Source organism: Bufo gargarizans, chromosome 2, assembly GCF_014858855.1.
Source record: "Bufo gargarizans isolate SCDJY-AF-19 chromosome 2, ASM1485885v1, whole genome shotgun sequence".
NCBI lineage: Eukaryota > Metazoa > Chordata > Amphibia > Anura > Bufonidae > Bufo > Bufo gargarizans.
In genome coordinates, this window is record NC_058081.1 from 228366254 (window position 1) to 228390210 (window position 23957).

Consider the following 23957-nt stretch of genomic DNA (forward strand, 5'->3'; position numbering starts at 1 on the left):
CTTCTTGTCTTTCCCCCATCTACTAACCCACCTAAACTTGATATTTCAATTTCGGTCTGCGGCACTATCATAACTTCTGTGCAACATGCCCGCTGTCTTGGGGCCAAGTTTGACTCAGATCTTTCCTTTGTTCCCCATATTCAATCACTTGCACACTTTTGTCATCTGCACCTCAAGAATATCACAAGAATCTGCCTTTTTCTTACAGTGGAAACAGCAAAAACTCTTGTTGTTGCCTTGATTCATTCTCGTCTTGATCATTGCAACTCATTACTAATCAGTCTCCCTCTCACTAAACTCTCCCCCCTTCAGTCTGTCTTAAATTCTGCAGCCAGGCTCATCTATCCATCCAATCGCTACACTGACACTACTAGTCTGTGCCAGTCACTTCACTGGTTGCCCATCCACCACAGAATACAGTTTAAACTTCTCACCCTCACCCACAAAGCTCACCACAGTGCTGCACCTCCATACATCTCCTCCCTCATCTCCATCTGCCACCCTTCTTGTGCCCTCTGTTCTGTTAGTGACCTAAGATTAATATCCTCCATAATTCATACCTATCACTCCCGTCTTCAAGACTATTCTTGAGTTGCACCTACTCTGGAATACTTCTCCACCTTCAAATGTGCCTTAAAAACACATCTTTTCAGGCAGGCATATCAAGCTACCTAAAATGACTTTTCCCCGAGTAAACCTTTCCCACACCAACTCCTCTGGCCTGAACTCGATCCTGTAACAGTCCCAAACCCGAAGCAGATCGGCCTACACCACTGCTTTCAGTTCAATAATGGCTTGAACCCTACTTATTACAACCAACTACCTTATGTGTCACCCCCAATTCCTCATAGATTGTAAGCTCTTGCGAGCAGGGCCCTGACTCCTAGTGTTTCAGTTGTATATTAGCCAGCTACTTTTGTTTTGTAAATGATCCCTATGAAATTGTAAAGCGCTGCGGAATATGGTGGCGCTATATAAATAAATATTTTTATTATTATTATACAATTTTATGTTATACTACTTAAAAAAGTAAAAAAAAAAAATCTAATTTCTTTGTGGCCCACCATATTAACGCCCATAACCTTTTTATATTTCTATCTACATGGCTATGTGAGGGTTTATTTCTTGCGTGGCAAACTGTTTTTATTAGGGTAAATATACCCTTTTGATTTCTTGTTCAAATTTTTTTTTCAGTGGGCGAGCTGACAAAAAAAAAGCAATTTTGAATGTTTTTTCCCTGTTTGTGGTATTTCCATGCAGAATAAATTCTTTTAGATTTAAAAAAATTGACATTTTCAGATGCAGTGGTACCAATTACCGTATGTTTATTTTTTATTGTTGATTTATATTTATTTTAATATGTACAGTTGAAAAGGGGGTGGTAATATTATATTACTTTTTATTATATCACTTTTTAACTATTTTAAAATAATATTTTAGTTACTGTAGGGTACTTGAACTTACAATGATTCGATTGCTAATTCCCTAGACCGCAATTGTATACTATTCTATCTATGGGGATTCTCCATATTATAAACCCCTGCTGCGGGCGGGACTTAACAGGCAGTTTACTGTTACACGCCTGGGAGCCTTAACAAAGCCCCAGGAACCCAATCATCACCCCTCAGTGTTTTTTTTTTTTTTTTTGCAGAGATGCCGTAATCACTTATTGACTGGGGGATCTGAGGGGTTAAATCTCCAGTATCAGTTGTCAGCTGTATTAACTAGGGAGCAACTGCTACATATGGAGTAAGCTCTGCTGCTGAGCCTGCTCCTTAGGCTAGGTCTACACGACGACATTTGTCGCGCGACAGATAGGGCGCAACAGTTGTCGCGCAACATTTTGTTGCACTAATGTCGCGCGACAATTTTTACAATGGCAGTCTATGGTGTCGCACTGCAACGCAACATGCGACATGTTGCGACTGCGACAGTCGCAGAAAATCCATCTTGAATGGATTTTCTGCGACTGTCGCGTCGCAGTCGCAGCATGTCGCATGTTGCAGTGCGACACCATAGACTGCCATTATAAAAATTGTTGCGCGACATTGGTGCAACAAAATGTCGCGCAACAAATGTCGTCGTGTAGCCCTAGCCTAACTGTTCTCTTACACCTCAAACATACAGCTACATCAAAAGGGTTAATGGGTTTATATGTACATTTATGGATCTATTAATGCTATATTATATATTAACAATTACATTATGTTCAGATAAGTTAATCCAAAGTACTTCCATCTATGATTACATGTAAAAATACACTTGTAAAAGAAGATTAGCTATAGTCTACTGTGTCCAGTTAATAAATGCATTATTGAGCAAGACAAAACTTTGATGGCAGTTAAAGGGAAGAAGGCAATGGAGGACACCCTGAAGGGAAGAACACAGCGTAAAGATCTGTGGCACTGTTCTGCTGTGGACTTGTGTTCGGTGTCTTAAATGGGACATGTGTCTTAAAAACTAATTGAAAATGAATGTTTTACATAGTATTTTTCTGAAGTCATAGCATACCAACATTTCATGACTGTATCAGTAAGGCCTTATGCACACGACTGTTGTGTGTTTTGCGTTCTGCAAAACACGGATGGTGTCCGTGTGCGTTCCGCAATTTGCAGAAAGGCACGGACAGCCTTAAATATAACTGCCTATTCTTGTCCGCAAAGTACGGACAAGAATAGGACATGTTATTTTTTTTTTGCGGACCACGGAACGGGGCAACGGATGCGAACAGCACATGGAGTGCTGTCTGCATCTTTTACAGCCCCATTGAAGTGAATGGGTCCGCATCCGAGCCGCCAAAACTGCGGCTCGGATGCGGACCAAAACAGCTGTATGCATGAGGCCTAAGGCTAAGTTCACATATGTGCTTAGATTCCAGTATACTGTTTCAGCATAGGAACAGAATACTGGAACTGCCAGATCCGGCATATGATGGATCCCATTCACTATATTGTGGTCCGTCAAGTTTCCGCCATAAATGCATGCATTTTGCTGGACAGAATCTGCAATGGAAACCTTTGCTGCCTATGAACCTAGCTTAAAGGGAATTTGTCACCAGGTTTTAGCATATTAAGCTGTCATCATTGCCATGTACAATAAACTACCTTCTTTCCTTCTGTCGTCTTCTTTTATCGTTTCATGGTGTCATTTTGATAAAAAAGCGCTTTTTATGTTATGCAAATGAACCTCCAAGGTGCCCAGAGGGACGTTATTCTTCTTTGCTTGAGCCCAGTAACACCCCCCTGCAGTGTCCAGCCCTCCTTAATTTCCAGTCCAAGCACGCCTTCTCATCAAGAAATATCCTCCCACAGCTGAGGTGAACAGCGCCGCCCCCTCCGCTACGTCATCTAATACATTTGCAGCTACGCCCCTGGCTTATCACTGGGCTCGGCACATGCCCATTGACACTTTTGAGGCTGTTGCCCTCAGGAACTTTATGATCACACAGGCGCAGGCAGTCGCCGATACTGCGCCTGTCTGAGATTTCCGTCGGAAAGGAAGAAGCCAGGGGCTGTAAATTAAGGAGGGCTGGACACTGCAGGGGGGTGTTACTGGGCTCAAGAGAAGAAGAACCACGTTCCCCTGGGCACCTTGGAGGTTCATTTGCATAACATAAAAAGTGCTTTTTTATCAAAATGACACCATGAAACGATAAAAGAAGACCACAACAGAAAAGAAAGTAGTTTATTGTACATGGCAATGGTGACAGCCTAATATGCTAAAACCTGGTGACAGATTCCCTTTAACCCATGGGGGTTATAAACACACAATATTAGATTATTTAAAGTAATCAAATAAAGAGCTAAAGATCGTTTTATTGTGAGCCCTGCAAGTAAAATGTGCTCCATATTCCATGGCATGCTGTAATATAGAGTTAGTCTCTCCCATAAAAAGCATCACTTGTAGGGCAGAATCCGATGCCTAAGGCTCCATTTAGACGTACGCACTTTGAGTCCGGATCAATTATGCGGAACGGGTGCGGACCCATTAATTTTCAATGGGGACGGAAAAGATGCGGACAGCAAACAGTGTGCAGTCTGCATCCGCATTTCCGGTCTGCGGCCCCGAACTTACGGTCTGCGGCTACGCAAAAAACTAGAACATGTCCTATTCTTTTCCGCAGCTGCAATTTGCGGATCAGCAAAACACTGCGGACGTGTGAATGGACCCTTATACTGTAAAGGCACTTTACAGCAGCACAGGGAGTGCTATGGCTTTGAATGCGGTGTGCATGTAGTGTGTGTGTGTATTTATTACTAGTGATCTGTGACATCCTGGCCACTTAGAGGATAACGCACCTCCAGTTTTGTGCAGGCTAGCCTGCCATTTTATTTATTTAACTATAGTAGGGTGCTCATTTCCAAATTCCTCAGCCACTGCCCGCAGTGGGCACATAACCTTCTATTCCTATCTTACGCATAGGTAGGTTTTGTAGTATGGAAGAAAACTGTATTGGAGTTGCTTATCTTAAATGTAAATGTGTTATCTGGTTTAGAAGCCCAGTTTCAAATACATTATTAGGGATTTCTTGTTCAGGACCCAATGTCCCTTCACAATGGTGGATAATTGGGCCAGTTACGGGAAACAAACATTCATATAATCAGTCTATGTAAAGGTGCTGCCGATCACCTTTCTGGGCAGCAGATCATGCTGTGTAAATAGCGACCTGCTGCCCAGAAACAATGATTCTGTTTGGGGACGATCGACTGCAGGATTGATCGTTCGCCCTTATATCGCAGAGGTGAGAGTGGCATATAAATGCAGCTCTCACCTCATGGGATTTGCAGACAATTATCTTGAACGAATGGTTCATTCCCAATACTTGCCTGCTCACTCGGTACATGTAAATGGACCTTTAACCAGAGATTAGTGTTCCTACAAAGGGCTCGTTCACACGGCTGTGGCCCGCATACGGCGGGTCCGCAATACACGGGGCACCGGCTGTGTGCATTCTGCATCAAGGATGCTGAACCATTCACTTGAATGGATCCGCAAATCCGGAGATACGGAACGGAACCCCACGATCCGCATGCAGCTGGCCCATGGTCAGAGCCCGTGCATTGTGGACTGCAATTTACGGTCCACAGCACAGGCACGGAGGGTCAACGGTCGTGCGAACAAGCCCAAAGAGTGTTGTTTTGAAAGACTTGGCATATCAGTGTGTTAGATGGACAGCCCATTGATTTGATTCCTACACAGATTACTTATCCTACATTAGATTACTTATCATAAAGATCCCCATTTTACGAAAGTAAAGCAAGCAACCCCTTTAAAAAAGTAGGACTTTCGACTCTCAAGTTCACAATAGCTACGGGAGATTAGACCTTCTTTTGTGTCACAGAAGCTCCTAGACACAGGCCCCAAATGGACGCACATTTGGTCTGACCATGCCTCGGTCTTTGGTCTCTTTACTGCACACACTACGCACCCACGCTCCTTTTCGTGGCGATTAAATGACAACCTCCTAAATGAAAGAGTCCCAGAATAAGATATCCCCTTCAGATATCCTTAAAACTGATATTTCCTCCATATGACATCAAATCCTACAGATCTTAGACCAGAAATCGCTATGTGTTAGAGATAAAATTAAGCACAGTTATTTCAAATATAGCAATAAGAGTGGGAAATGGTTAGCTAAAACGCTTCACCCTAAGACTCCTCTAACCATCAATACACCCTCAGGAGGACTGGTTCATGCCTCATCAGGGATATCTTCAGAGTTTAGGTCTTACTATTCAAATTTGTACAACCTCAAACCCAGGGGAGACACACACGTATCCCCTTGTGGGAATGATATCCAACACTACTTGTCACAATACGGCCCAACCCCTATCTCCAATGATACAGCTGCCTCCTTAGAGGATGATTTTACTCATTCCGAGATTTGATGCGTCATTAAAGACTTGAAAAATGGAAAATGCCGTGGCCCAGATGGGATGTCACCCCGCTTTTACAAAGTCCTAGAAGAGGACTTAGTTCCAATATTGACTGACACATTTAACTCTATCTCCAAAGACTGTCCCTTTCCGTTTCAGGCTTTAGAAGCACATATAACGGTTATTCCCAAACCAGGAAGAGACCCTAAGGCATGTTCGAACTATAGGCCTATATCGATTCTAAATATAGATCTTAAAGTCTATGCCAAGCTTCTGGCCTTGAGATTACATCCTCTTATCCCAAACTTTATACATAGAGAACAAGTTGGGTTTGTGCCGGGACTGGAAGCCCTGGACAATACCCTCAATTCCATAGGTCTGATAGCCAGAGTGAACTTACATAGGTTGCCCTTGTGCCTTCTCGCAGTGGATGCTGAGAAGGCATTTGATAGAGTTAATTGGCGTTTTTTGGAAGAAACACTAATTCATATTGGTCTAGGGGCTAAGATGCTACATAGACTTTTTGCGCTATAATCCTCCCCTTCGGCCTGCGTACGAGTTAATGGATTGTTATCTACTTCCTTTATGATACAAAATGAGACACGCCAGGGGTGTCCTTTGTCACCCTTTATATATATTTTAGTAATGGAATCCCTTGCAAACTCCATTAGAGCTAACTCCTCCATGCAAGGATTTAAACTAGGTAAGACCGAACATAAACTATCCCTTTTTGCAAATGATTTGCTTATATACTTGACATCCCCGAGAATTGGCCTACCATCTGTTCTCAAAGAATTCGAGCTCTTCGGCCGCCTTAGCAACTTTAAAGTTAATATTCAGAAGTCAGAAATACTGAATATCACACTTCCACAACAGAAGGCTGCTTCTCTTAAGGACTCATTTTCCTTCCAGTGGGCCACTCAGTCTATCAAACACCTGGGTGTTCATATTCCAGCAAATCTCTCCTTTTCAAATTGAATTACCAACCCATGATTAGATCTATAGAAGCGGACCTTCAAAAATGGTCACCACTTTACATATCATGGTTTCGCCTCGTCTTTTATATATATTTCAAACAATCCCCTGTGATGTACCCCTCAATTACTTCAGCCGACTCAAAAGTCTAATATCACGCTTCATCTGGCAAAACTCCAGGGCTTAACTACAATTTATTGACACAACCTAAAAACGCAGGGGGGACAGGCCTACCTAATATCCTCACATACTACAGAGCCACGATCATGACCTGTATCTTAGACCTACACCACAACTGCTCCTCAAAATTATGGGTGGAAATTAAACACAAATTAACCCCTCATCTGGCGAAAGGTATATTTTGGCTGCCGCAGAATCAAACGTACAATCAGACTTACTTCTATTCTCGCCAGCTAGAACGGATTTGCCACAAAACTCCACCTTGCAAATTTACCAGGCTCCCTTACTATCCTAACAGAGCATGCAAATTTACCACCAGGCCTCAAAGAAATACCAGCCCTCAGACTTAAGAGTGAGCTCTCAATATGTTTGAAAGACATACGCAATCAAAAGGGTATATTGCCCTTGACGACCTCTCACACATTATCCCCTCTGCCCCGGGACAGTGGCTTCTTTATCTACAACTTCGCAGTTTTGTCAATTGTCTGATACCTGGATTACAGTCATGCCCTTCGCTAACAGATTTTGAGAAAAATGTGTGTTGCGAACATCTCGCCTAGAGATGTTATTTCTACGGTATATGCCATGCTGAACACCGAGGAGCCTGGAGTTACCGCCGCTGATCCCTCCCACACCAAACTTAAATTCATGATTGATTGGGAAGCGGAATTGGGATGCGCGTTTACCGTTGAGCAGTGGAGGAGGTCCTTACTTTTTTTACATGCTCTGACGGTTTCCTGCAACCTACAAGAACTTAATTCTAAGGTTCTCACCAGATGGTATAGGACCCCTGGTTAAACTACATCAGTTCTATCCTTCAGTATCAGACACGTGGTGGAGATGCTCTTCAGATGTGGGTACAATGTCTCACATTTGGTGGGACTGTCCGGGAGTTGCCCCCCTCTGGCGTGAAGTCTTTTCCCTCCATAATCACATTTACAGATCTAATGCACAAGCATCTTCTGCTATAGCTCTTTTGTCAATTTTCCCTGGCCGAATCTGCCAAGTCAAAAAGGGCTCATTGAGATTGTTTGTCCTGGCCATGAAACAGATCATTCCCCGCAGATGGAGATTGACCGAGAGTTTAAAGAGAGTCCATTGGGTCACGGTGCTTGATTTCATTGTCACATAGAAGAACTGGGCGCTACTGACCGTAATATACTTCTGGCCTTTTTGCGGGTTTGGGAACCTTGGTATGAATTTTGCTCCTCAACAGCATTCTCGGGTTGGTTAACTACCGGCAATGTATCTTCCGGTGCCTTGTAATAATACCTGGTTGAAGCTCTAGCTTTTTTCCACCTCTCCCCCCCCTCTTTTCCCTTTGATCATGTCTGTCCACCCCCCCCCCCTTTTTTCTTTTTTTCTCTCAAATATATTCTTGGTCTCTTAGGTTCTCTACAGCAGTGTTTCCCAACCCGTGTGCCTCCAGCTGTTGCAAAACTACAACTTCCAGCATGCACGCACAGCCAAAGGCTGTCCAGGCATGCTGGGAGTTGTAGTTTTGCAACAGCTGGAGGCACACTGGTTGGGAAACACTGCTCTACAGTGACAATATCAGCCTTGATACCACCTATGTAGATTTCAGAAAACTGGTCTAATTATTGTTACATGCTTTGTAATTTGTTTACCTTAGAGGATTTACTCCTCATACATGTTGAAATTGTCATTTTCATGAAGCATTCTTTCGATTTATGCTATTACGTATCTTATATCTCAATAAAAAGATATTGAACCATAAAAAAGTAGGACCTATTTTATCCCAGGGTTGTAAAGAATACTTTCTGTGGTTTTGATTCCCTAAATGTGATGAGACGTGAATGGTTCAAGTCTATTTATATATAATAGACATCTCTAGCAAAATAACTAACTTTATGATTTTGTCTTTCTCTATAGGGGAGCATTTTCAGAAGTCATTCTAGCTCAAGAGAAACAGACCGGTAAACTTTTTGCTGTGAAGTGTATTCCAAAGAAAGCACTAAAGGGGAAAGAAAGCAGCATAGAAAATGAAATTACAGTTTTGAAAAAGTGAGTATGTTCTGTAATAGTGTCATAAATCTCGAAAGCTGCCCCGAACTCCCAAACTTTAAATACTTAAAACACCATGACTTTCATGCATTTTGCAAGATTTTTTTGGGTGGTATTATTTATTCAGACAATTTTTTACATTTATTTTTTCAGGCGCTTTTCAAGTTCTATATAGGAGCCTATGGGAAAACACCTGTAAAAAGCCTGCATACAGTAGCTAGAACATGCTGTGTTTAAAAAATAAAATAAAAAGCATTAGACCCAGGAAAGTTAAGAAAAACACCACAAAGAAAAAAAGTTTTATATTTCACTAATTACTTTCAGCAGACATCTGGGCCCCAGCATGTTTGCAAGAAAAATATTGGAAAAACACCAGGAAAAATTGCATATTTTTTCCTAAAAATTCCACGTTAAACCACCCTAAGGCCCCTTTCACACGGGCGAGATGTCAGCACGGGTGCAATGCGTGAGGTGAACGCATTGCACCCGCACTGAATCCGGACACATTCATTTCTATGGGGCTGTGCACATGAGCGTTGGTTTTCACACATCACTTGTGCGTTGCATGAAAATCGCAGCATGTTCTATATTCAGTGTTTTTCACGCAACGCAGGCCCCATAGAAGTGAATGGGGCTGCGTGAAAATCGCAAGCATCCGCAAGCAAGTGCGGAAGCGGTGCGATTTTCACGCACGGTTTCTAGTAGACGATAGGGATGGAGACCCGATCATTATTATTTTCCCTTATAACATGGTTATACGGGAAAATAATAGCATTCTTAATACAGAATGCATAGTACAATAGGGCTGGAGGGGTTATTCCTCAAAGAAGAAGACAGAAGAGAAGCCGAGCTGCGCGAGCAAGTGGACTAAGGTGAGTTAAATAAAAAATAAAAAATATTTAACCCCTCCAGCCCTATTGTACTACGCATTCTGTATTAAGAATGCTATTATTTTCCCTTATAACCATGTTATAAGGGAAAATAATACAGTCTACACAACACCGAACCCAAACATGCCGATTTGGGTACCAAACATGCAGATTTTCTGCACGAGCGTGCAAAACGCATTACAATGTTTTGCACTCGCGCTGAAAAATCGCGCATGTTCTCACAACGCACCCGCATCTTTTTCCGCAACGCCCGTGTGAAACCAGCCTAAGGTAGGGTAGGTTCAGATGCAGTGGATTTTTCCTGTTGCAAATCCGCCTGCTGTGTGACATGCAGATTTTGCTGCACATTCAGCATGGATTTCACCCCGGATTTCACTGCAGGTCATTTTCTCTGCAGAACAATGTAATAGCATGGGGTGAGGTTTGTTAAAATTTCATCCACATGCCTGGTACTGTAATCCACCTGGTACTGTAATTTACCTTTGTAAATCTGCTGGTAAAATCTGCAACATTTCCATCCTGCATGCACTTGGCCTTAGTGTACATAAGGTAAGCATTAAAGATAAATACTGATTAAGAATCTCACTAATGGCTGACAATATAGTTTGTGGTGTAATCTTATTTTCCATTTTTTAAGGAAGAACTGTCAAAATGAAGTTTATACTTCATTAACACCTTAAATGGGTTTCCAGATTTTTTTTTTAAGGGCCTGTCCTGAGGATAGGCCATCAGTATACAATCATGGGGGTTTGACACCCCACACCTCTGCAGATCTGCTTTTCTTGAGTAACTATGGCACTGCAAATGGGAACTACACAGCTCCGTCCACTACATGTTGAATTTCTGATGAATGCCCTCCTTGCCTGGCCTGTGAGTTTAGGTGTGTGGCCTTCCGCCTTCTCTTGTCATTTATTTTTTATTTTTTATATATAATGGATTTATTAATACTCCATGGGATGTTCAAAGTTTGGGATATTTTCTTTATAACCCAACCCTGATCTATACTCGTCCACAACATTGTCTCTGACCTCTTTGTCTTCATGTGGCTTGCTTAATTTTGTTGGAGACTGAGGAGGCCTTCCAGAACAGGTGTATTTATACTCACATCATTAGACAGATCATGTGACACCATGATGGCACACAGGGGGACCTTATTCAGATACCGTGTTTTTCACTTCATAAAACACAATGGACTATAAGACACGCCTAGGATTTAGAGGAAGTAAATAAGAAAAAAAATATTTTTCATAAATCTTCATCCGACCTCAGATCATATCCCCAAAGCAGCCCCCCCATTAATTATTAGACCTCAGATCAGACCACCATTAGACCAAAAATAAATGAACTTACCTCTTGAGCTCCGGATGGTGCTGCCGCTTGGGAGATCCAGCGTGCTTTTCTTGTACTCACCACCCGCAGGTCTTCTGCTGGTGCTGCATGCTGTGCTGTGACCTGCAGTTGCACACCGTCAAGTCCTAGTGCACACTAGGTCCTGATGCTGTATGCAGTCAGGACACAGTGCAGTGCAGCACACAGAGAAGACCAGGGTGGACAGGATTAGATTAGGTACTCTGATTAGTCTATGCATCCTCATATGCATGCACTTTGGGGGACATTTGCTTGCTGATCTTAATCTATTCCCCACAGTTGTCAGACACGCCATAGTTATTTAGAGGTGCATGCAGCCCCAGGCCTCACACACAGTAATGATTTCTGACTGTCATCCATTATGACCTAGGCCTCGTCTGCCAGTGCACACACACACTATACATTAATACTGTGGGCCGTGCAGTGGCTGCTATGGCAGTAGTTTCACCCCTTATGGTACAGAATAGCCATCATCATGCAAATTAAGTTCAACCTGAATGCAAGGTCTAGGCAGGGAAAGGAGGCCTAGTACCCAGTACTCTGTTGTGAGGTCTTTTTTAGGTCTTAGTAACATGATAACATAGTTTATATGTTATGACAGGTATAGCAGCAGTAAGTTTGTGAAATCTAAAAAACTGAGATTTCAATTATCAATGCAGCAGTGTGGAGTTTGTCAGATGTATAGAACTTGCAAGATGTATCAAAGCTAACAGAACTGTTGAATGGGAGTGCTTATTCTACTTTGGATAACTATATTGTATATACAGTGATCCATCAAGATACAATGGCCTCAGGATACAATATTTTCAACATACAATGATCTTTTCTGACCCATTGTAAGTTGAAAGTAGGCTCAACATACAATGCCTCTGACTCAGCTCCAACCACTCAAGGCCAATTCTCTGGTAAAATAGTTGTATTAGTTGATAGTGAGCAGCCATTTCTGACTGTTATATGTAAGTACATGTTTTATCTGTCTTAGTTATCTGCTTATTTTTCTTTAATCTTCATTTTCTCTGATCCTGGATGATATTTTGGGGCTTTGGAACCAATTATTCAACTTATAGTACAATGGTTTCAACATACAATGGTCGTCCTGGAACCAATTAATATTGTATCTTGAGGGACCACTGTATAAATACATTCCTAGAGGTAACAAGTACAAGTGAATAAAATTAAACCACACACGGCTTACAAATAATGTAAAAAGGGCAATAAATGACAAAAAGAGGGCCTTTGAGAATTACAAATCTGAGGGGTCAGCTGTAGCCTTTAGAAAGTATAAAAAACTAAATAAATTATGTAAGGGGGTAATAAAATCAGCGAAAATACACAATGAAATACAGGTGGCCAAAGAAAGTAAGAACAACCCCAAAACATTCTTCAAATACATAAATGCAAAAAAAAACAAGGTCAGAACATGTGGGGCCCCTAAATGATGGTAATGGTAGGGCCGGCATCAGCACCCGGCATGTTCCTTAGGGGGCCCACTTCGGCAGTCGCGCTCCCTTTAACTATCACCCTGTCCCTGCCTAGTATCGAGAAACACGTAGCGTGCTGCTCTCAGCGCGCTCCATGTTCCCTCAGCAGCACAGGGGAGAAGGAAGCAGTCCCTTCCTTCCCCCTGTGCTGCCTCCGCCAATGAGGAGAGAGTGGGCGGAGGAGGGGTGGGGCTGTGGCCACTGTGCCACCAATGATAGTTATTCTTTATTACAGATACAGAAGGCGGGTGCGGCTGAATCGCATAGCTCAGATCAGCGTCAGTTAACCCCTTAGGTGCAGCACCTTTGTGGTTCTGCCGCACCCGCCTCCTGTATCTGTATTAAAGGTTAGTTATCTTTGGTGGCGCAGTGCACCCTTGGGCCCCCCCCAAGTATTAAAGTCATTGATGGCGCAGTGCGCCCCCCAACCCCCCCAGTATTAAAATCATTGGTGGCAGTGGCCACAGGGTCCCCTTCCCCCTCCTCATTGGTGGCAGTGGCAGCTTCTGATCGGAGCCCCAGCTGTGTAATCCTGGGGCTCCAATCGGTTACCATGGCATCCAGGACGCTACTGATGCCATAGCTGCCATGGTAATCTCCCTGCTGCTGTGTGTACTAGGCACAGGGCAGCAGGGTGAGTGTAAAGTCCTATTCACCCTAATAGAGCTCTGTTAGGGTGATTTGGACAAGGGATGAAAAGATCCCAGGTTCTAAGCCCTAAGGGGGGAAATAGTTATTAAATAAAATAAAAATATTAAGTATAAATCACCCCCTTTCCCAATTTTACTTATTATAATTATGCAATTTTACTTTTCAATATATAAAAATAAATAAATAAACATATTACATATCGCCACGTGTGAAAAGTCCAAACTATAAAAATATCGAAAATATCTCCTATGTGGTAAATGCCGTAACAGAAAAAATAAAAACCACTCGATTCGACTTTTTTTTTTTTTTTGTCAACTTGTCCCCCCAAAAAATAGCATAGGACTGTTCGATTATGGGCCGGACGTTCCATAAAATGCAGAATTCACTCTGCTTTTTGGGTGTTTTCTTTTTTTACTGTGGTATCGAATGGTATCGAGTATCGCAATGCTTTTTTAGAATTTAACTTTTTTGGCAGATCTTCCATTTTAATCCATTTTTTCCAGTAACAAAGCAATGGTTAACAGCCAAACAAAACTCAATATTTATTGCCCTGATTCTGTAGTTTACTGTTGTATGTGCACATGGCAGGTCGCAGAAGGAAAGGAACGCCATATGGTTTTTGGAAGGCAGATTTTGCTGGACTGGTTTTTTGACACCATGTCTCATTTGAAGCCCCCCTGATGCACCCCTAGAGTAGAAACTCCAAAAAAGTGACCCCATTTTGGAAACTACGAGATAAGGTGGCAGTTTTGTTGGCACTATTTTAGGGTACATATGATTTTTGGTTGCTCTCTATTACACTTTTTGTGAGGCAAGGAAACAAAAAATAGCTGTTTTGGCACCGTTTTTATTTATTGTTATTTACAACATTCATCTGACAGGTTAGATCATGTGCTATTTTTATAGAGCAGGTTGTTATGGATGCAACAATACCAAATATGACAACTTTTTTTGTTTGTTTGTTTCAGTTTTACAGTTTTTTTTTGCAGATCCGCAATTTACGGACCACAAAACACGTATGGTTGTGTGAATGTAGCCTAATCGTAGGGCCTGAGTCTGCTGTGTCTGCCATCCATTACAGCCCAGGCCTCACCTGCCAATACATGCAAAGTAAGGCCAAACCTTCATTGGATGACAGACACAGCAGCCAGACTCGAACCTGAAATTATGATACAGGGCATAGGCCCGGCAGCATACTGTAAAGTAAACTCTTGACCTTTCTTCCTTCCAGCACTAGTAAGTGTTTTATTTTCATATATTTTTTTATATTTTTTTCACATTTAAGCATTTTAGTCTCATATCTTTACATGACTGGGTATGGGGGTTATATGGCCAGCATGGACACTCTTGACTAGCTGTGGGAGGTGGGGTTGGGGGGAAAGTTACTGGGATGGGGAGGGGGGCCTGTTCAAAAATTTGCTATGTGGCCTAACCTTTTCTAGTCACATCCCTGGGTGCCTCGTAATATTTGGGATGCAGCTGTACAAGTCTGTGCGTCAGAACTGAAATCCCGGTCAGCAGGGTGTAATCAGGTGTATCATTTCCTGGTGTAGATTATAATGTGTAAAGTGTTGACCATATTGATGGTTCAGTAGTTGTTGTGCTTCCTTGGGCCTCTTTAGGTATGTACTGACCTCTGAATACTGACTACACCCCACAAGACTGGCTGTTGTGCTGTTATTATTCATTGTCAGCTAGAAATAGAGCATCACCACATTACAGGGCACATTATATTCAACTAATGTCTTTGCCTAATGTTCAAACACTTTTTCAGCTTTAACATGTCTCATATCAAAGACCCCCTACACTGAAAATCTGTTTTTCTTGGCTTGACAGGTTGGACTCATGTTGTTTTATAAAAGCATGGCTAGCCAGAGTGCATATGCTCAATTGGATTTATGTAAAAATGGGAACATAAGCACAAGAATCCGAGCGAGTGCTTATTTACATATCTTCTTCCAGAATCTCCCACTTCTGCAGATGCTCAGTATGAACAGAGTGTCTATACGTGACTGTCCGCCTTTTCTGCAGTTTTATATCAGAGTTCCTCTGTCGTACATCATATTATTTCATAGGTTATGAATATTCAGTAATTGACTACTGTAGACAAAGGATATGTTATATAATTTTTATCTTATTTACAGGTATTTGAAGGGAACCTGTCACTGGGATTTTGGGTATAGAGCTGAGGACATGGGTTGCTAGATGGCAGCTAGCACATCCGCAATACCCAGTCCCCATAGCTCTGTGTGCTTTTATTGTGTCAAAAAACCGATTTGATACATATGCAAATTAACCTGAGATGAGTCCTGTTCCTGGGATAAGTCAGGGACAGGACTCATCTCAGGGTAATTTACATATGTATCAAATCGTTTTTTTTTACACAATAAAAGCACACAGAGCTATGGGGACTGGGTATTGCGGATGTGCTAGCGGCCATCTAGAAACCCATGTCCTCAGCTCTATACACAAAATCCTGGTGACAGGTTCCCTTTAAATGGACGCTTCCTCAGAAAGGGATATTTTTTAACTCCATATTCATAAAATCACATTATTAAATAGGGGGACATTTCTCAAAACTGGTCTAGTTGACCATGGCAACCAATCAGATTGATCATTTCATTTTCCAAAGGAGCTCTGAAAAATGAAAGGTGAAATCTGAGGTGTTGCAATAGGTAACTAAGCCAATTTTCATTTGCATCAGTTTTGATAAATCTTTCTTTTAGAATTGTTGGTTGTTTTCTCTTTTTCAGTCCAGTACTACTGTGCCATTGAAAACTAAGTACAAAATTGCCCTGTATAGGTTGTTAATATGTGATGAAAACTATTTTTATGGAAGTATCTGTTTAAGAAATGTTGATTCTGAATCTGTCATTTTTATCTTTCTGCTGTGTGCCCACAAACAGGCTGTGCGCTGTACGCTGATGAACGAGTGTGCCCCATGCACATGACTGTGTTGTTTTTCTGCATCTGATTCACATATTTTGTGGATCAGATGCAGAACCGTTCATTCAAATGATTCCCTTAAAAATGCGGACAGCGCACGGTGTGCTGTCCACTTCTGTATGTCCATTCTGCTGTCCTGCAAAAAGGATAGAACATGTCCTATTCTTGTCCATTTTGCAGACAAGGATGGGACATTTCTATAGACGTGAAAGAAATGGCGGCATGCACATGGCTGGTATCCGTGTTTGCGGATCTGCAGTTTGTGGATGGCAAAACATACCGTATACGGTTGGTACATAAGGCTTTATATTGTATGAGCTTAGGAGTCCTCTCAATGCATCAGCATGCACCACATGGCCCGTTTGCGGGGGAATGAAAGTGAATAGAAAGATAAAATCAGCATCTAAAAAGTCAGATATGGAATCAGCATCTTTTAAAGTTGTTGTCTCATCGCAGCAAATGGCATGTATAATGTAGAGAAAGTTATTACAAGGCACTTATTAAAGTATTGTGATTGTCCATATTCACTCCTTTGCTCCCACTGTCTTGGTGTCACAGCGGACAGGATCTCAGATACACAGACAACCAAATACACAAGTGTCTAGGTTAGATGCTGGGGACAGGTCACCTCCTAGCATATCCCTGACTTCTCTCCCTATGCTGCTAAGCCCACATTCAGACCTTGATGGTAGGTATGAAGTGTCCTCGTGCCTGGACTGCAAACACCCTAGAATCCCTGAGATGGTGAAAGGGGAGAAGGAGCAGAAGACACACAAATAGCCTAGACCGCAAACCACACAAACAGAAATCAAACTGATCTGAGCTGGAATAGACAATCCTTCCTTCCTTGAATCCAAGGCCAGACATAAATCTATAACCCGCACTGCCCTCTGGGATTAAAGGCAATTTAAGCCAATGACCCCACCCAGAGCACCTGAAGGAAGGCGGATCCAGCATGATTCCAAAACAAACAAAAGGTTAGTCACGTGCTGCCAATCTGACAGACCTCCGCACACCGTCCGAGCAGGGCATGACACTTGGCCACTACAGAGGTCGGTGTTTTTTCCTGTAGTGTGCAAGCACGGCCACTGTTGCTGGATTGCAGGGTGGTCGTAACCATGGAAAAGAGTAGTGTATAATTGAATGGAAAAATGAATCCAGCCAGCAAATGAGGCAATGTGGATATTTACAATACATTAGTGCCTTGAATTACTCTGTCTACATGATAAATGCTATTTGCTGAAGTGAAAAAATCCCTTTAAATAACCTCTTTGTAACAAAGCTAGAACCGTCCCTGTACCTCACATGGATCCAGAGATCTCCACATTCATTGCTCTGCTAGATTTATAGCAAGCTGAAAGCTCAAGGGGAGTGTCTTTTCTGCTGCAGACAAGGGGGCGTGTCTCAGCTCTCCCTATCACAGCTCAGGGGGCGTGTCTCTGCTCTCCCTATCACAGCTCCGGAGGCAGTTGAAGGATGAAACTGAGCATGTGCAGCCATCTCAGTGAGCAGGACAAAGAAATAAGAAAAAGAATGAACAGCAGGTGGCACTATACAGATATATTTTATTAAATAGCTCAGTGGCTGTGCTAAATTTTTAATTACATGCAATTACAAAAGTACTCAGATCCAGGTGCTGGTTTGAAGACTGTAGAATATTTTTTGTGGGACAACCCCTTTAAGCAATTTACTGATTACTGTAATTTAGTGTTCACTGGTGGAGTATCTTAAATAGAGATGATTAGTTTATTAAAATCACCTATAATAAACGTGCAGCTGCCGAGCAGGGGGCCTGCTGTCAGTGACAGCAGGGCAACCCAGAGAGAAGGCAGGTACAGTTCCCATATGTCCCTGCCTTCTAGATTGCTGTATAAAATCAAAAAATATAAAGGGTTCACATGTAAAAAAACAGAATCCCCAATTAAGTAATAAAAAAAATGTTAAAACTAGAAGGAAAAAAATGACATATTTGGTATTGCCGCATCCGTGACGACCGGCTCTATAAATATATCACATGATCCACCCAGTCCGATAAACACCATAAAAAAATAAAAATAAAAACTTAGTAAAAATGCCATTTTTGTCACCTTACATCACAAAAAGTGCAACACCAAGTGATCAAAAAGGTGTATGTCCCACAAAATGGTACTAATAAATCCGTCAACTCATCCCACAAAAAATCACTCAAAAAATAAAAAAAATATAGCTCTCAGAACTTGGAGACATAAAAACATAATTTTTTGTTTAAAAAATGCTATGATTGTGTGAAATAAATTAAAATAAAAAGTATATATAAGAGTTTTGGCGAGTCCGTAACAACCAGATGATAGTAAAAATATCACATAACCTAACCACTCGCATGAATACCGTAATAAAAGTAAAATAAAAACAGTGCCAACAAAAGCAATTTTTGTCACCTAACATCACATAAAGTGCAACACCAAGCGATCAAAAAGGCGTATTCCCCCAAAGTAATACCAATTATACTGTCACCTCATCCTGCAAAAAATAAGACCCTAACTAAGACAATCGGTCAAAAAGTAATAAAAAGTTATGGATTTCAGACTATGGAGACACTAAAACATCATTTTTTGGTTTAAAAAATGCTATTATTGTGTAAAACTTAAATAAATAGTAAAAAGTATACATATTAGGTATTGCTGTGTCCGTAACAACCTTGCTCTATAAAAATATCACATGACTTAACCCCTCAGGTGAACACTGTAAAAATAAATAAATAAAAACTGTGCTAAAACTACCAATTTTTTGGTCACCTTGCCCCATAAAGTGTAATAATGAATGATCGAAAAATCATATGTACCCAAAAATGGTACCAATAAAAACATCAACTCTTCCTGCAAAAAACAAGCCCCTGCACAAGACGATTGGCAGTAAAATAAAAAAAATATTACGGTCATAAAATAGACACAAAAACATATTTTTTTTCAAAAATGCTTTATTATATAAAACTGAAACAAACGAACAAAGAAAGTAGACATATTTGATATCATTGCATCCGTTACAACCAGCTCTGTAAAACTAGCACATGATCTACCCTGTCAGATGAATGTTGTAAAAAATTAAAACTGTGCCAAAACAACCTTTTTTGTTACATTGCCTCACAAAAAACGTAATATAGAGCAATTCAAAATCATATGTACCCCAAAATAGTACCAATAAAACTGGCACCTTAACCCCTAGTTTCCAAAATGGGGTCAACTTTTGGGAGTTTCTACTGTAAGGGTGCATTAGGGGGGCTTCAAATGGGACATGGCTTTTAAAAACCAGTTCAGCAAAATCTGCCTTCCAAAAACCATCCTTTTCTTCTGCGCCCTACCTTGTGCCCTTACATCAGTTTACGACCACATGTGGAGTGTTTATGTAAACCACAGAATCAGGGTAATAAATATTTAAAGGGAACCTGTCACCAGGATTTTGGGTATAGAGCTGAGGACATGGGCTGCTAGATGGCCGCTAGCACATCTGCAATACCCAGTCCCCATAGCTCTCTGTGCTTTTATTGTGTCAAAAAAACAATATGATACATATGCAAATTAACCTGAGATGAGTCCTGTACATGAGATGAGTCAGAGACAGGACTCATCTCAGGTTAATTTGCATATGTATCAAATCGTTTTTTTTACACAATGAAAGCACACAGAGCTATGGGGACTGGGTATTGCGGATGTGCTAGTGGCCATCTAGCAGCCCATGTCCTCAGCTCTGTGCACAAAATCCCGGTGACAGGTTCCCTTTAAGTTTTGTTTGGCTATTAAATTGATTAAATCTGCCCAAAAAGTGAAATTCTGAAATTTCATCTCCATTTTCTTTTAATTCTTGTGGAACACCTAAAGGGTTAACAAAGTTAGTAAAATCAGTTTTGAGTAACTTGAGGGGTGCAGTTTCTACAATGGGGTCATTTATGGGAAGTTTCCACTATGTAAGCCCAACAAAGTGACTTCAGACCTGAACTGGTCCTTAAGAAGTGGGTTTTGGAAATTTTCGTAAAAATTTGAAGAATTGCTTCTATAATTCTAAGCCATCTAATGTCTTTAAAAAAAAATGACATTAAGTAATTAATATTTTATGAGGTATCACTTTCTGTTTTAAAAGCAGAGAAATTGAAATTTAGAAAAGTTTTACAATTTTTGGGTAAATTTGGTATCTTTTCATAAATAAAGGTGAAATATATATAGTTTTTAGACCACCATTCCCTCCATGTTACCACTGGAGGATAGTGGGAGTCTAACATATGTCACCATGACCTCCCCTGTGCTAGTTGCTGTTATTAGGAAAGCATCATTGGAAAAATCATATTAGTTAATAAAATGAAAATATTGAGCGAATCGTGTCAGTTTTAGCTAATATTTTAAACCTGTAAATATGATTTCCAGAAACACATGCATCTTTCTTTCCTTTGTTCTTATTTGAATTAGTGACAGAAAGAACTGCGCTTCATTTAATAGCTTCCCAGCAGACTGCGGCCTCTACAAGGCACTCACTGTGGGTTTTCTAATTCCTTGCGTCAGTCGCTGCGTACCACAAGATAATAAGCACAATCATAACCTTAAACGCCTTCGCATATTTTAACTTATCAGCTTTTAATCAATTTTTTTGGCAGTAAAATTCTTAGAAATAATTTGCTAGTATTATGTTTTAACATGATATTCCGTCTGGTGTCATAACAGCAACGTGTATTTGACCAGTTGTGACAAATATTCTGTCTTTTGGGAAATCTGTAATTTCTTAAAGTCTTTATTCTTTACCTGCTACTAAAGGTAGCTTTACAGAAAATATAGAAAATATTGGTAGGGTGACTTCTTTTAAGGGCTCATGCTCAAGACAAGTATCCGCTTTTTTGTGGATCCATTGTAGCAATGCCTGTCCTTGTCTGCAAAACGGACAACAATAAGACGTTCTATTTTTTTTTTACGAAACGGACACGCAGACATACGGTCTCGAAATGCACACAGAGTAAATTCAGTTTTTTTTTCAAGCCCCATTGAAATGAATGGTTCCATTTACGGACCTGTAAAAAAACTGAACAAAACCGAAGAAAAATACGTTCGTGTACATGAGCCCTTAATGTGTACAAAGAAATAGTGATAACCACCACGGCAAATCAAACTGTGAATCATGCCAGCAACTGTATATATAAAAACAGATGGATGGCAGTCTAAACATTTGTGAAGCATGAATATAATGTTAATTTATTAATAATTAAAACAAATTTTAATTAAAAAGGTTCTAGAAAAGGGGAAACCAAGAAAAAGGGTAATCCTCTAAAATGGTATGAGTATATATATAAATGTAAAAAGAATATAAATATATTGATTGGGTATATGACTTAATAATTCATATATGAAAAGGCGAAGGGGAGGAGTTTACCCTCAGTCCATATATAAATATATAAATAATAATGCAGATGCAGATTCAATCGCATTAATTAGACAGACAGGAGCTATAAAATGTAAAAGATATAAAAACTGCTGAAAAGGACCGCAATAAGTCAATGTTAGCAATCAGTAGCAATAAATGGGAGACGTTAGGAATGGCTGGAATCCCAAGAAGCTCTTCAAAATATACGTTTCTAGTAGCAGCAAAAATGACTATAAGAGCAATATTTAGTCTGTATAAGAAGTAAGAGACTGGTACCTGCAAGTACCCAAAATCCAGGTCTTGAAGGGGAAAAAAAACAAAACAGGGTGTTTTGTATACGAAAGAAGGTAGTTCTATATATATGAAAAGAAGGTAGTTCTATATATAAAAAGAAGGTAGTTCTATATATAAAAAGAAGGTAGTTCTACAGGTGAAACTTGAAAAATTAGAATATCGTGCAAAAGTCCATTTATTTCAGTAATACAAATTAAAAGGAATTGCATTAATGCAGCTTAAAATTAGAATTTTGTCAAAAGGTTCAATATTCTAGCCTCAAAGTGTCACACTCTAGTCAGCTAATTAATCCATACCCCCTGAGCAAAGGGTACCCGAGATTGTGACTTGTGATTGCTAACATTGACTTATTGCTACTGATTGCTAACATTGACTTATTGCGGTCCTTTTCAGCTGTTTTTATATCTTTTACATTTTATAGCTGCCGTCTGTCAAATTGATGTGATTGAATCTGCATATGCATATTTATTTATTTATATATATGGACTGAGGGTAAATGGGATGAAATTGAAAAAAGAAAATGCAATTCCGCCATAGTTGTATGGATTATTTGCCGTAATCTGTGATTTTTATTTTTATTTCAACTTCATAAAAACATGTACATTTAGGCCTCTTTCACACGGGCGTCATGTTTTTTGCCCGGATAAGAGGCGGGTGCGTTGCGGGAAAATGCGCAATTTTTCCGCGCGAGTGCAAAACATTGTAATGCGTTTTGCACTCGCGTGAGAAAAATCGCGCATGTTTGGTACCCAAACCCGAACTTCTTCACAGAAGTTCGGGCTTGGGATTGATGTTCTGAAGATTGTATTATTTTCCCTTATAACATGGTTATAAGGGAAAATAATAGCATTCTGAATACAGAATGCATAGTATAATAGTGCTGGAAGGGTTAAAAAAAAATAAAAAAGTTAACTCACCTTATCCTCTTGATCGCGTAGTTCCCGGTCGGTCTCTTCTTTAGCTGTGGGCTAAATGACCTGTGGTGATGTCAGATCACATGCTCCAATCACATGGTCCATCACCATGGTAATGGAGCATGTGATCTGACATCACCACAGGTCCTTTAGCCCACAGCTAAAGAAGAGACCGACCGGGAACTACGCGATCAAGAGGATAAGGTGAGTTAACTTTTTTTTTTTTTTTAACCCCTCCAGCACTATTATACTATGCATTCTGTAATCAGAATGCTATTATTTTCCCTTATAACCATGTTATAAGGGAAAATAATACAGTGAATAGACTGTCACCTAGAACCCATGCGTGAAAATCGCACCGCATCCGCACTTGCTTGCGGATGCTTGCGATTTTCACGGAACCCCATTCATTTCTATGGGGCCTGCGTTACGTGAAAAACGCAGAATATAGAGCATGCTGCGATTTTCACGCAACGCATAAGTGATGCGTGAAAATCACCGCTCATGTGAACAGCCCCATAGAAATGAATGGGTCAGGATTCAGTGCGGGTGCAATGCGTTCAACTCACGCATCGCACCCGCGTGGAAAACTCGCCCGTGTGAAAGGGGCCTTATACCCAAAACACATCAACTCAACAATAAAAACTTCCATATTTCCAATAAATACTTACAGTTTACAAAAAAAAAATCTTCCCCCCCCCCCTCTTTTTTCCCCTTATTCTATCCCCAATACCCACCCAGCACCCTTAGGGAGAGGGAGGGGGACGAGAGAAAAAAAAAAATTATAAAAAAAAACACGTTTCCAGCCCTAAAGTAGCCATTTTTTCCATACTTCGTCAAGGTTTTGTAATTTTTTTCTATGGCCCCTCCGTTCTTCTTTAATCAAATTGTCAACTGCTTTTCTCCACTGTCCCACTGTGGGAGGGTCTGCCTTTACCCATTTCTTGAGTATAAGGAGTCTAGCTTGAAATAATACTT

The 23957-nt window shown here is 40.7% G+C and overlaps 1 protein-coding gene across 1 annotated transcript in view; it reads left to right on the forward strand.

Moving 5' to 3' along the window:
* Window positions 1-23957, forward strand: part of CAMK1D (calcium/calmodulin dependent protein kinase ID) — a 327025-nt gene that overhangs the window by 153507 nt on the left and 149561 nt on the right. Inside the window, exon 2 of the mRNA XM_044276752.1 lies at window positions 8925-9056. Within this exon, the coding sequence (XP_044132687.1) occupies window positions 8925-9056 (132 nt within the window). The remainder of the gene's footprint in view (window positions 1-8924; window positions 9057-23957) is intronic.